The following is a 15,651-nucleotide window of genomic DNA, read 5'->3' as shown; positions in this document are numbered from 1 at the left end:
GTGTACTGTGAAAAAAGTACACACACCTTCAGAGCTGGTATTGCTACTTTTAGGAGAGATGACTTCTTGTAGGCACTTTGCATTACTGCCAACCAGTCTCTGACATTGTAATAATTTTAACCACTCCTCCATGAACAATTCCGTCAGTTGCCAGATATTTGTGAATTTCCTTGCATTAACTGCACTTTTCAAATCCCCCACAATATTTTAATAGGATATACATCACCATTTCTTCATTTTCAGCCATTCCTTGGTGGATTTTCTGGTGTGCTTCAGGTCATTATCATGTTGAAAGATCCATTTCTGATTCACCTTCAACTTTCGGACACATGGTCTTATAAAGCAAGCTTTCATATTATATGACTGCAAGCTGCCCAGAACCTAGAGCAGCAAAGCAACCCCGAATACTAACATTTCTACCACCTTGTTTAACAGTCAGTATGAGGTTATTCTCTTGAAATGCTGTCTTCGATTTCTGCCAAACATGTCTACTGCGCACACTGGCGCCAACTATTGCAAGAATTACCTGCAGATCCTGGGATAAAATGTCAGCGTTCCTGGGAACACCTTAAAACTGTAATGGATGTGGTTAAGCATGATTATGACAAAATGCCTATTTCAATAGATCAATTGTAATATATATGTTAATTTGCTTTTTGCTCGTTTGCCTTCCTCAAAACCTTGCTCAGAAATTGGTGCTAAGCACACGCTCAAATATACACGTTCACCTGTTAAAAAAAAACCCTGAAAAGGAGAACAATAAAGCAGAAGTGATTTTAACACCGACGTGTTGGCGTGATTTCATTTTATCTCCGAGAGTATACTCTATTGAATCAGGCCAGGCGGCAGATATAAGTACGGAACTTTTGATCCGATCTAAATTTGGAACCCAGTCCAAAACAAAACATCAAATGATCAGCTCTTGGGCTGAATTTGCTGGGCCAGAGTTGGCCAAATTAGCAGTCATTTGAAATCAATGTCATGTAAAGATTATTTTACTTATAGTAGAATAATTTTAAATAATTCCAGTGTAAATGTAGGGGTGTATGTACTTTTTCCATGTGACAAATCTGCTTTTGTTTTTTTAAATGTAGATTATGAGAATTAATACACGCTTTCAAGTATATTACCTTTAGTTACTGTTTAAAGATATGTACTTACTTTTTCACATGACTGTATATAACATAAGTAGGGACAGCCCTGTCTAGTCTCAACATACAGCATAGTGCAGGCATGTGTTCTGATGTTTCTGCAGCCTGATCTTACAATATCAGCAGCATCACTTATCTACAATATCACTCATACACAACAATAAAAAAATAAACAACTTTAATAGTTGCTTTTGAAAGAAATGAAACATTAGAAACAATTACAATTTAAAATATTTAGAGTAAAGGAAGAGGAACAATACACCAACAGAGAAAATAACTTTACTATTAAAAGAAGGTCATTGTTTAAGAAGTTAATTGTTCCTGAAATAAAACCATTGCAAACACTCCCTTTAACATCCCACAGTAAGATAAAGTCCAGAACTAATTATGCAATCAAGTTCTTCTATATCACAGCCCAGTCAGCTTTTGAACAAGAGTCTGATATGTCTCTCTTTCAAGTTCCCAGGAATGGTTAGTGCAGACATATTGTTTGGCATTATAAATAATTTTCCTTTTAAGATCTGGTTCCTTCATCAGTCTTCTGGACAGCTGGACAAATTCCTAAAAGAGAATATAGAAGATCAGCTAAAAGTATAACGGAAAGCACAAATCCTTCACATTACATAATCTCTGAATAGAGAATACAAAACCCGGATGTTCTATATAAAGGGTGACAAATATTCACTAAGTACTATGTGAGATACACATAATCCCTTTTTGGGAACCTTTAGTATTTATTCTAGACTACGGGGCAAATTTACCAAAGATAAATAGGCTGTTCTCTTTGTAAGGGAAGTTCCGCTTAGCTTAGTGAACGTGGTGAAAATAAATTTAAAAAAAATACCTAATCACATGCAAGGAACTGAATAAATTTTTTTTTTCCTCATTCACTAAACTAAGTGAAAATTCCTTTGCAAATTGAATGGCCTATTTGCCTCATGTATATCAACCCATATATATGACATTTGGGAAAAGGGTCAGTTCAACCAAGGTGAGATTTCCAAGTAGTTCATTGGCTTTTAAACTCTACGGGACTGCATTTGTAAGCTTTTCATGCTATATTTCTTGGCTCTGTTTTCACCCACCTTGGGATGTTAACCACTTTCCTGGTTGAAGAATGCATAATATACTGTAAAATAATTTAAAGATCCGACAGCAACAATAGAACCCCACATTATTGCTGTAGTGGGGGTGCAAACCTAAATCAGAATAAAATCCAGCTTTCAGGACTTAATTTATATTTCCCGTAAACTTACTTACCATATGCAAAACCTTTACCACCAAAATTCAGTTTAATAGTGCTCAGCCAGAGATTTTGTCATAATGTAGCATTTAACAAATCATAAAATAGCAACTTCAGGTAAACAGAAACAACATAAAGTATATATATTTATTTAGTTAGTTGCTTATATGACTATAGCTGCAGTGCTAATTTCGTCGACTAATAATTTTCAGTGACTAAAACTGAATAAAAACCAAGGGGGTTATTCACTTAGCTGCCCGAGGCAGCCGAGTGAATAAAAGAGCCGAAGTGAAGTGGGGGGGAAAGGGGAAAAGGACTTCGACTCAGCCGATCCAACATATGGATGAGCTGAGCCGAAGCTCCAGCAGATCGCTCGCAGCCGTTCGCCCCTATTCTCATTCTGTAACTGAATAGCCGAATGCTGCCGAGCGGCATTCAGCTTGGCTATTTCGCTGGGTACCTCCGGGGTAGCGAGTAGAACAGCAAAACAGTTAAATAAATGAAAAAAAGTTGAAAAATTATTTTCAAAATTTAAAAAAATAGTAACATTTAAAAAATACAAATATTTTAAAGAAAAATAATTTTAAAAAACCTGACGCACGCTGACCTGACCACACGCGACAAACTCCTGCCGCATAATGAAGCATCTGACAGATGCTGGCAAAATAAAAACAATTGGGCGGAGCTAGTGGTGACAGCTAGCTCCACCCAACTGTTTCAGATTGGCCAGCACCTGCCACATCAGCGTCCCCAGGTGTTTTGGGGTCGCTGATCTCTCATTGCCCAGCCGTCATTTGCATCCCAGCTCTGCCCAGCCGTCATTTGCATGGAGAATGGCCGAACCCCTCAGCCGACCTTTCTCCATGGTTCGGCTGTCACTTTGGCTCAGTCGAAGTGAGCCAAAGGATCAGCCAAAGCTACGGCTGGATCCTTTGGTTCTTTACTGAATAACCCCCTAGGTTATGATGGCTAAAACTATAACGAAAATATTGACATTTTAGTCGACTAACTGAATCTGGACTAAAATGTTAGGGAGAGACAATTTGGGAAGAGATCCAAACAGAACTAATCTATTTTGACTTCTAGTTCCATCCTGAATGGACGGCTAATAGGTAATATGTGAAATGGCAATACAGCCAATATAGGTTTTCATTTTAATATTTTAGAGTTCCACTTCTGCTTGATGCAATGAAGAAGGTTGTATGTAACTTGTTATAATCAACGCATATCTAATTACTGGTCCTTTGTTGAGAATACTCAGTATTATTGTTTGTTTATAAGATTTGGTTTAATTTCTTGAATTGTATTGTAATGTCTTCCTTACATTGTAAAGCGCTGCGCAAACTGTTGGCGCTATATAAATACTATGTAATAATAATAATAATAAATAAAAACATGTTATATATCACAACAGTTAAATCTGTGTCTGTATTGCATGTTCAAACCTTAATATCATATGTAATAACAGGTTAACAGATGTTTACCACCCTGGGAGTATATAATGAGATTGGAAATTCTAAAATTAACCTTTACCTAAACCCACTAGATTTTAGTAGACTAAATCCCCTGTAAAACAATTCAGATGACTAAAACTAAACCAAACGGCATTTTAGTCAAAAGACTAGGACTAAAACTAAATTGAAAGTTGCTGTCAAAATTAACACTGTATAGCTGTAATGTATGCTTTCATTTTACATTTTTCTAAGTTAAAGTACAACTGAAGTCAAAACTTTTCTTTTAGTTTTGGATAGAGTGGAGAGGGATTAGAACACCTGTCAGGTTTTGCTGTGTCCCCCATGGAGATCCACCCTCTTTACTTGTCCTAGATACCGTTAGTACTGAAAGTTAAAGAAATTCCCAAATTTTGGGTTATCATCAGAACAGGAATAGGGAGAAATTGGAAAATCTTCCAATTGGGACAGTAGTTCTGGTGACCCTGCTGACTACTAGGTATTTCCCTCTCTTCAGAAGGATTTCCTCTCACTTTCTGTTGTGGCTATTGGACAGAAAGCATAAGGAAATATATACATACACACAAAATAATGAACATAATGTTCAAGATGTGTTTTCTTAATAGCTTGTTCACTTCTCCATTATCCAAAAATGCAGAGTTCCTCAAAGTCTGTCCATATCCTTTGTCTGCCCTAGAGAAACAGCAATTATGTGGGAGGACTCAATAAATAGAGGGGTCAGAACTGTGCAGAAACTTGAGTTTTACTTTATTAGTAATGAGATAAAACTTGCATCTGCTTCTGGCAGTCAGAGAGGTTGGACAGAAGGTGTGTGCAGTACCCAAGGGGATATTATAACACTGCCTTGAACACCCCCTATAACACATTTCCCAGCTAGCAGCTGCATCGCAATGGGAAATAAAACTGAAGTAAATTGTCTTCAATAGATTACTGCATAATAGCCATGACTATTATTGCAGAAAAGTACTTGGTTTTATTGTCAGAATGGCATACAAACAAGCTTACCTTCTCTCACTATGGTTCTATGAAATGCAATGTAATAATGGATAACATTCTTTTTTTTTGTTTCTTTTTGTTTCGAGCTGTCCTTTTCTAGTAATATTTACCTTTAAAGGGTAAATGCAGCAATTGAATGTTTTCCTGCATTTTAAAACATGCCAGCGTTTGCATTATACAACCAATTTGAAACAAGGACATTAAAAGGTTTCCATTAGAAATATGCAAATCCAGCAAAAACTCTTTTATTTGTAAACATACTGGGAAAAGGGTCAGATTTTTACTTGCACATTCTGTCAGAACAGGAAGTGGTAGAAACATTTCAATACACCAAACAAAACATTCTAGCAGTAAATGGGGAAGGAATAAAACCTCTATCAGTTTGTTATGATCTATATCTTATTTCAGGTAATGCTTTCATTATATGCCCTTCCCTAACAGACACAAAAACTCACAAATAAATGCAGTTTTTGCATTCAATCAAAAATAAAAAATGTATTTTTAACTGTTGCAATTAGTTATATTTTCGTTCTTGGCTTATGCAATTCCCTATACAGCAGCACTTATACTGGGAAAGAGATAACCAGAATGATGAGCCAATAAGGTGTTGCTGCAGTGCAGGGAGGTGTGTGATTGGCCCAAATTTATTCCGCAGCAGGGCAAGGACCCCAAACATACAGCTAATATCATTAAGAATTATCTTCAGTGTAAAGAAGAACAAGGAGTCCTGGAAGTGATGGTTTGCCCCCCAAAGAGCCCTGATCTCAACATCATCAAGTCTGTCTGAGATTAAATATGGAGACAGAAGAGGCAGCCTACATCTACAGGAGATCTATGGTCAGTTCCCAAAGATGTTTGAAACAACCTACTTGCTGAGTTCCTTTAAACAATGTGTGCAAGTGTACCTAAAATAATTGATGCTGTTTTGAAGACAAACGGGATTCACACCAAATATTGATTTGATTTGAATGTCTCTTCTGTTCATTCACTTTCCATTTTGTTAATTGATAAAAAAAAAAAACTTAACACTTTTATCTCTGAAAGCATTCTTACTTTACACCTGCCTAAAACCTTTCCACAGTACTGTACATATTTATTTAAAATATTAATAGTTTATTATATACTGTATTAATTCAGAGCTTCATTGTGTCCTTTATATCTGCCTGGAGCTTAGCTAAAACGGACAACTACATGATGTCATGTTTCTGAAGGGAAGGGAAAACAAGCTACAGAGAAAACCTTGATTAAAAAGAATTGCTATCACTTTCTCGTCGAATCTCCCCACCCTCTCATCTTTCTTCCTATACTGCTACACCTGCTCTACCAAACTCTTCCATAAGTTAATAACCTAGCTCTGAAATGGTAACATGAATATGAAAGTCAGATAACTACACTTGAGCACGAAAATATTTATAAAACAAAAACCAAAAAAAAAGCAGTGTCTTTCTTTGTCATGCCTTTTCAGATACATTTCTGTCATTTCTTAACCAGTTATTGTGAACAGAAATATATCATAGTAGTGGTAAGAAAAAACTAAAAAAGGTGGCTTCCTATTAAGCATTCCTTTTTTAACATGCAGTGGTTAAAGATTGTGAACTGCTGATCACGCAGTTCACAATCTACTCCCTGCTGAGAGCGGTGACTGTCAGTGACTGCATGGTCCGATAGCCCGCTATATGCTGAGTTTTGGGTTACAGGAGGACATAGTAAATGTCCTCCTGTGACCCTGTAAAGAGAACTATGGCCAAAAAAGGTTGGGCCATAGTTCTCTTTTAAAGGAGAACTATGGGGTCAGTGTTTTTCCCCATAGTTCTCCTTAGGGTAACGGGAGAACACAAACTAGCGTCCTCCCGTTACCCTAAGCTCAGTATACTGCGAGCTGCAGCACGCGGTATACTGAGACGCCGCAGGCGGAGCGGATCCCGACGTAGATGACGGGATCCGCCCAGCTGCGTGAGTGACAGCTGGCTCTGCCCATCTAGAGGCAGAGCCAGCTGTACCTGCCCCCTCCCCCGTCCGTTCCGCCAGTCAGCGCTGGCAGATCGGAGAGGGGAATCCAGCCCCTCCCCCTGTCACGGCAGAGAGCCGTGACAGGATCGAGAGGTGAGCGAACCTGGTATGTGTTCGCTCACCTCCCGATCTACTGAGCCGACCTGTGACAGTCTCATTGTCACAGGTCGGCTAGAACTATGAGGTGAGTGAAAATCACTCATCTCATAGTTCTCCTTTAATTCATAGGGAATGATATACTAAAAATTTTTTTTATAAACTAGACATACTGGTTCTTACAGCCGGTGTCAGTCACTTTTATAATACATGAACAGTGACTGTAGTTGTTTGCAGCCACTGACTGGCTGAAAATTTTCGCCCTGGCTCCGTTCCACAAAAGTCAATTGAGTAACTGACTTCTGTTAAGCAGGCAGGGCCACGCACTAAGATTTTCGGCTAATTCCTGTGAATAGGCCAAAATTCTAACACTGTATGACCAGCCTTACATTTGTTGGCAATAGGTACTTTTAGGTTAATTGCGATATGTAAACATAAAAAAAAGAGATGGCTACAGATATCACTTGCACATAAGCAGCTGTTATTTTCAACGAACTTACTAATGGCTTTTAAAAAAATAATGTCAAAAGTGAACACAGAGTATTCATTGTGTGCAAAAGTCCTTGTGCTGAATTAATAACCTTAAACATGTGACAGAAGAAGCACACTGTGAACCACATATAAAAGAAGATGATGTCATTTGTTATAGCTCTTGTACACTCATCAAAACCACTTTAAACAGCAATTTGTTAAATCGTTGAGGGTCAGCTGATGAATGTTTTCAAGTTAGAACTTTGATGTGTACAATCTGTCCTACGCACTATTCAAGGTTTAATTTAAAGCCCTTTAAATACACATATTGTATATGGAACTCCTGGGATTTGTGCATTCCTGCTTTAATGATTTAAAAAAATATATATATACTGTATATTAGGGATGCACTGATATGATTTTTCAAGTACATGTACTGATACTTGACCAAGTACTTAAAAATATAAGTACTAATACATTTTTGTTTATTGTCATGTGACAGTGACAGGACAGTGGTGGAGCGCCAGAGCTAGGTCCCAGCTGCAACCCTGGTAGTTCTCGTCAAAAGGCCAAGTATCCGCACTAGTATCTGAGCTTGTATCTGTGTGTTTACTTGTGTTATCTTTGACTAATATTTAAATCTGTTTGATGATCTGAAACATTAAAATGTGACAAACGTGCAAAACAATGAAAAAGCAGGATATATATATATATATATACACACATTATCAAAGATCTACAGCCAGTACTCACTCTCAGAAGACCCCATACTTAAAGAAATACTCCCTCAGCCCCCAATACTGGCTTTCAAGCAACCGCTGAACCTGAGAAGAAGATTGGTACGCAGTAAGCTGACCCCAGAACAGGCACTTACACAGAATGGCACAGTACAATGCAATAAACCCCACTGAAAACTTTGCCAACATATATGTGACAGGAATACAGCGGGTCACAATAACAAAGCGTACACCATTAATGGGTCATACTCATGCACATCTGCTAATGTGGTGTACATGATACAGTGTTCAGCATGTGACAAAGGCTGTTACATTGGGTAAACTGGCCTTAAGCTGCATCTAAGGATGAACCTACACAGGAGCTCGATCAAGAACCACAAAGAGGATGAATATTGCACCCCAGTAGGACATCACTTCTCCCAGAAGGATCACTCCATCCAAAACCTCAAAATTAAAGTACTAAAAGGGAATTTTAAAAACTCTCATGAAAGGAAAACATTTGAGATGAAAATTATTTTACATTTCAACGCCATTAAGGAGGGACTTAATGTGGATTCTGGTTTTCTGACACACTACCAGAACTTTTTATGAATCTACAGAACATCACACTATTCATGTATGTGGTATATCTCTGATCTGTTTAGGGTTTATTTGTCATCCTACCTTTATTTTTTCTGTCTTTTGATTATCAGGAGGCATTTTTTACTTCCAGGTCCAACATTTATGACACCCAACTAATAGCTTTCTCCTGTCTTAACTGACAAACTGTCAGTATTGCTTCTGATCTGAAGAAGAGAGGTTCACTCTCGAAAGCATGTCTTTTATATATTTTGTCCAATAAGAAAGGTATCATTGCACACTGCAATACTACGCTCACATATATACAGTGGGTATAGAAAAGAATCACCCCCCTTTAAAATAATCACATTTTGTGGCTTTGCAGCCTGAAATGAAGACAGACACAGTTGACAGACACAGGGCGATTCTTCTCTATACCCACTGCTTACATGTATCTATCTATCTATACATATTGGGCCAAGCTGGACCAATGTAAGTACATATAAATATTTATACCCGGTGTTCAGTATTAAATGTAGTTATAACGTTTAATTCAACTCTGACAAAAAAAAGAACCTTCCTCTCATAGACAAGGATCCTTAAAATATGAGAATTTAATTATTTCAATTTTTAACCAGATGAGGCTGCTAGAGCAGCACATTCCAACATGAATGTGAGATTTGTGATATCAGAGAAAAATTATAAAAAATGGTCTAATGTAGACAACTAGTGAAAAAAAAGCTGGTGAAATGTGGTAAATATAATACACCAACCATATAATATACTGTATATGAACTTTACTGTTTTTGTAGGTGGAAGTCTAGGGATAGGTTAACCAAAAGGCAATTTTTATTTGTTAAAAATATAAAATGTATTATAAATGAAAGTAGTATAAGTACCTGTATGTGTCTTATCAGCTTTGTGTAATATACTGTACAAATTCCAACTGGAAGAGGAAGGGCCAGCACTAGAAACCAATCAGGTTCTACAGCAACACACAGTTCTGTCAGTCTAATAGAAGTAACATGTTTACAGGAGGGTGCATGTAGGGATAACCAATCAGGTTCTACAGCAACACACAGTTCTGTCAGTCTAATAGAAGTAACATGTTTACAGGAGGGTGCATGTAGGGATAACCAATCAGGTTCTACAGCAACACACAGTTCTGTCAGTCTAATAGAAGTAACATGTTTACAGGAGGGTGCATGTAGGGATAACCAATCAGGTTCTACAGCAACACACAGTTCTGTCAGTCTAATAGAAGTAACATGTTTACAGGAGGGTGCATGTAGGGATAACCACATCCCTATGGGCGCCCTCTCGTGTTACTTTTCTTTTATTCTCCAATAAGTATTAGCATCTTCACCCGTCCCAGGATCCTTGATATCTCTCAGATACAGAGAAGTATCAGAGATGTTGCACACCATATGACAGCAAAGGAAAAGAGACTGCTACAGTCTGCAATGGATTTTATGCATTGTGTTTATAATTTCACCTGCTGCCTGACGCTGCTTTTAATCATCCTCATTCTCTTCCTCCTCTCACAGGATTACAAAGACAGGTCTGCACTTGCTTCCTCTGGGCATAACTACCCAATTGAAAGTGTTTTCCACATGCATCAAAACACATCCCTAAAATAACCTGTAAATGCAGAATTACAAAATGATGTCACTATTGACAACTATGAACCTGAAACAGCAGGTATACAGCACAGATTGGATAGTGGTGTAAAGGTACAGTAGCTTGCAATCTACACAACACACCAACATTAATCTGAGGATATTGCCCAAACTGTCCATGCACTGTTACATTCCAGTGCTAAGGTCTTCTTTTCTTAATCATACTGAGGTGATTGTTTTACTACATTACTTTGATGAATCATTGGCTTTCTTTATGTGATCCCACTTAAGGGAAAAAGTCACTTCTGGAAACCATATCTGTGCAGAGAAAAATATTCAGATTCATTAACCTGACAGTGTCAGGTCACAGTGCTGTAACATTGACTTTGGCTTGGAAGGATGATAGTAGGAAATCAGTTAGCCTTGTGTAAAAAATGACAAGTGTCTACTGAATTGTTTCTGATATTGATGGAGATGACACTGTGGAACATAATATAGACAGATGTCGTGTTTAAACTATTCTCAAGTTGTGTTCAGCGAACAATGACCTCAAAATTGCACAGGTAAGTCAATTGGAACCAAAGAATTGCCAGCACTTGAAGATTCCAGTCCTGACACTATATTAGTTGCTGACACAGAATATTCTGTGGTCTTCATCCAAAATCTAATTACACAAGGGCACCTGAGTGATTAAATAATACAACTTGCTTGACTTTGCATACACATTCATGTTTGCTTCAAGCAAGTGTTTGCACAACCAATATTAAAGTTGTGCACGTTCCTCTGCCAAAATAGTGTACACAAAACATTTTCTCATGTGAAATGGGCTGTGTGCCCACATTTTTGGTGCTCAAATGAGTACAGCAATAACAGAGAGGTGAGTATTCCTGGGAGGTTCTTGGTAGTCTGGAGCCACTATAAGCTGGGGTATCCTGCATTACCTACCAAATGTACCACAATAATATTAAATAAAATAAAATGTGGAACAAAAATGACCAAAACATTTGAGTTGGACTTTTTAAAGGTATTAATTTAAAAACATTTTACATTTTGTTTACCAAAATACATATCCATGTCCATGCTGCATAGGGCACCTTGTCCTGCTTGGATCAGGAAGAACCCACCTTTAAATGCCAATACTGAACGTGTTATGGAAAACAGGTAACACTTACAAAAACCGCCTAGCCACTAAACTCTTATCAAATTTTCGGAGAAGGTTCCATCTTTCTTATTAGCAGCTAGATATCAGCTGCTTTTAGTAGGAGACCCCAAGCTGTCTCAGTTTTATGCTTTAACATTAGAAAATAAGGAGAGTAGTTCTAAACAATGGCATGCACATTTGTTCTGTGCAAATGGGGGCATAACAAATGTTATTAGTATATTTTCTTTCCAGGTCGAATCTATTATGGCCACCAAATGAAAGCTGATGAGCATAGGAGCATAGCAATTAAATACTTTAGCAGATTCTCTTCTTTATGTTCCTCCAGATGTGAGCAGGTCCTGAATGCTGCAGAGAGCAGTACCATGACACAGTGCAACTCACTACCGAATTGTCCAGTAAGTCATACATAGTCTGAAGACATGCCCCCAAGGAGGGTGGGTCCTTGACAACCAAGGCTCACAAGAAGAGGGGTGGAATGACTGTGGGTGTCATTCAACCCACAAGAGACCAGTGTGGACGACTGGAACAGTGTATCTATGGAAAACAGCCTTGCAGAGAAGATGAGTATTGCAGTGCAAGTAACATTTTTTTGAAACCTGTTTGACACTTTGTTTTTATAATAATAAGGAAAATAGACTTGGCCTTAAGAGAGAACTATTGGGTAAGTGTTTTCCCCTACAGTTCTCTTTCGGGTCACGGGAGGACATATACTAACCTCCTCCCATGACCCAAACCTCAGTATATGGTGGGCTAATGCCCGCAATGTACTGAGAGTGCCGCAGCCGAGACGGATCCCGACAATAGAGGCAGAGCCAGCTGTGCCCGCCCCCTCCTCTGTTTGTTCTTCCAGTCAAGCTGGAGGTTTGGAGGGGGGAGGGGGGGAATACCTGTGGGGAGCGGTGACTGACAGTCACCACTCACTACAGGGAGACGATCGGGAATTGAGGGGATCGGCGGCATGTTTCTGCTCACTTACCAATCGATAGAGCTGACCTGTGATAGCTTCTTTGGAAATCACTCACCTCCTAGTTCTACTTTAAGTTAAAGTGTTCCACAAGAAGGTGATTATTGTGACTGCTCAAAGAACATACAATGACACGACAATACACAGCTTTTATCAAAGATACAACGTGCACCTTGAAGAGACAAACTACTGTGTGTTTTCACCTCCAATATATTTTTACGTTACAATGGTGAAAAACAGCATATTTCCATCAGGTTGCGAATGCTTACATGAACAATAACAGTCAATCATGTTCAATGTTGCTAATTGGATGTACTTAATAGGTATAATTTTTCCGCTAGAAATAGCTCAGTTCTCATTGAAAACATATTTACTGTAGATATGTAGACAACTTTCTGACCTTTCTTTCTGAACATGCCTTGAAGTGCATTTTTTATTTGATTTCCAAGTTTTCCTTTGGCAAGAGCATTAGATCAATACAATTTATCTTTTTGTTTTTGGTATTCTTCTCAGGACTAAGTGAATTTGATAAGAACATTTTCTTCCTGTTGCAAAGTGTTACTAGACCTTTCTCAATCAGTGAAGCAAAAAGGTACATAGGCCATGACATTTTTTCCAGGTATAGTATCGGTGTAATACTTTTCACATGCAGAAACTGATTAAAACATTTCTGAATTATATTTGCAATATTCTTCAAAAGGTAATTACAGGCAACAAGTGAAGTGATCAGCTACTAACGCGTTCCAGAACAATGCAGCGTTAAAATCAGAAAGTTTATTTAAAGTCCATCTCTGGGCAAAGTACCTTTGCTTTAGGGCTACCCCAGCATTGGGGTTAATTGCTCATTTTTGTCTACGGGACTGGATTAAAGGATTAAAGCATATTTACTTACCTGATTCCAGCACTTGCCGAGCTGCTAGACTGATCCCCAGAGCATCTTCTCTCCTTTGCTCTGGTTGTGGAAGGACTGGTACCATCATCATTTTCTAACATAGGCTCCATAGCCCTGCATTAGATGTGATGAAGCTGAGGGACATTCCATCAACCAGCTGGGACAGAGGGGGAGAAGAAGAGTGCGGGGGTTCAGGTAAGTAAATCCACTTTACTCCCCCCCCCCCAAAAAAAAAGAAGAGCACTTAACTCCTGCAGTGTAGGGGTTGCCCCACAGCAAAGGTATGTTTTTGTGTGCCCAGAGATGGACTTAAATTTAGTTTTCTGTCATCAACTGTATTTACAGAATTCACAGTATGCAGAAGGGCAGTAGGAGTTATTTTTTAGGGTGGGTGCTATGTAACTTCCACTCTTCTTGCATTACCTATTACATTCAACTTCCAAGGCAGATTTGAATTCACTTAGTGACTACAGTAATTTGCCATAATATGTGATCTGATAAACATCAAAGTCACAACAATAGACAACACAATGTGCTTAAGCTAATAACACACAACATTTATAATTTCTCATGCCTTTATTGAACACATCCAGTAAAAATTCACATTGCTAGAGGAAGCTCTGGATAAGACCTGCACAACATTTAGGAGGTATTTTTGACTATTCCTCTTTACAAAGCTGCATCAGCTCAGACTCATTTGTAAGAGGTTACATAGTATTTGAGGTTGAATAAAGACACAAGTCCAACCTATTAAGGTCTAGGTGTACGTTTAATAAACTGTGATAAAACTAGCTTTATCACGAGTTAACTTTACTCAGCAGATCTCTTTGTTTTTCTCGGCTGCACAGAGGCTGTTTAATAACCTGCGAAAAGAAAACTTCTCACGTAACAGCTGTGAAAGGCTGAGATAAGTTATCTCAGTGATCAGTTGAGAAAGCAATGTGGGGAATGTATCCTGAGCTGCACAATGACATATCCTTTAGCACCAGGTCTGACAGGGTGCTAAATCAAGGGTACTTTTCACAATACTTATCTCGTGATAAAGCTGTAATCTACTTTTCTCCCTTTATTAAACAGGTACATTCCCATTACTTTCTGTGTACTTATCACCAGGATGAGAAGAGGTGAGATATTTCTGTTCCTACCTGACTTATCTCGGGTTATTAAACAGCATTTTCTAGACTTTTCACTTTGCTACGGTGAGAAAAGCCTTCTCACTGCTTATCACACTCTTTCACAGTTTATTAAACGTACACCCTAGTGTCAAAGGCTCTCTTGAGGTCATTCCGCAGCATCTCTATGGGGTTAAGGTCTAGGCTCTGACTGGTCCACTCCAATTTCTTTTTCTGATGCCAGTCTGTGGTGGATTTACTTCGATGCTTAGAGTCATTGTCCTGCTGTATCACCCAACTGCTACTAAGCTTCAGCTGGAGGACAGCCACCCTGACATTATCTTGTAGGATATTTTGGTGAACTTGGGAATTCGTTTTCCCCTCGATAATGGCAAGTGGTCCAGGGCCTGAGGCAGCAAAGCAAGACCAAATCATGATATTCCCTCCACCATACTTCACCATTGGGATGATGTTTTGATATTGGTAAGCTGTGTCCTTTTTGTGCCATACATAGTGCCGAGTATTCTTCCTGAACTATTCAACATTTGTTTATTCACTCCAAAAAAAAGTTCCCATTTGTGGTTTGCCAAGGTGCTCTTTTTTTGTTTTTTTTTGGGAGAGCAGAGGCTTCCTCTGTGGTGTTCTCCCATGGACTCCCTGCCTGTTCATAGACTTACGTATGGTAGACTCATGAACATGGATGTTTGCCAGTTCCAGTGATATCTTCAAGCCTTTAGCTATTACTCATGGGTTCTTCTTTATCTCACTGAGGATTCTGCGTTGTGCCATGGGAGTCATCTTGGCTGGGCCCTCACTTCTAGTAAGAGTAGCCACAGTACTAAACTGTCTCCATTTATAGACAATTTGTCTATCGACTGATGGATGATTAAACACTATGAGATTGCATTGTATCCCTTTCCAGCCTTATGCAGATCAACTACTCTTGATCGTATGTCTACAGAGAGCTCCTTTTTATAAGGCATGGATCAGCTGATGCTTCTTATGAATAGCAATCCTAAAATGTTTAAGCGTCTTTTATCAATCAAAAGTAGCTCTAAACCATACCTCCAAACTAATTTCATTAATTGGACTCCAGGTGTGCAAGCTACTGACTCCAATTAGCTTTCGATGAAGAACAGTAATTAGTCTATGGGTTCACTTACAGTGG

At 38.6% G+C, this 15,651-nt stretch overlaps 1 protein-coding gene across 2 annotated transcripts in view; it reads right to left on the bottom strand.

Moving 5' to 3' along the window:
- Window positions 1-1,496: 1,496 nt before the first annotated feature.
- The window catches only part of GLT1D1 (glycosyltransferase 1 domain containing 1), an 82,830-nt gene continuing 68,675 nt past the window's right edge, over window positions 1,497-15,651 (bottom strand). For both annotated transcript variants that reach the window (XM_018576490.1, XM_018576491.1), the window contains one exon: window positions 1,497-1,712. In XM_018576490.1, coding sequence (XP_018431992.1) covers window positions 1,560-1,712 — 153 coding nt within the window. In that variant the 3' untranslated portion in view covers window positions 1,497-1,559. The remainder of the gene's footprint in view (window positions 1,713-15,651) is intronic.

Source organism: Nanorana parkeri, unplaced genomic scaffold (genome assembly GCF_000935625.1).
Source record: "Nanorana parkeri isolate BGI_ZX_2015 unplaced genomic scaffold, ASM93562v1 scaffold68, whole genome shotgun sequence".
NCBI classification, from domain to species: domain Eukaryota; kingdom Metazoa; phylum Chordata; class Amphibia; order Anura; family Dicroglossidae; genus Nanorana; species Nanorana parkeri.
Note: the sequence above shows the minus strand (reverse complement) of the source record. Positions and strands in the feature narration are given on the sequence as shown.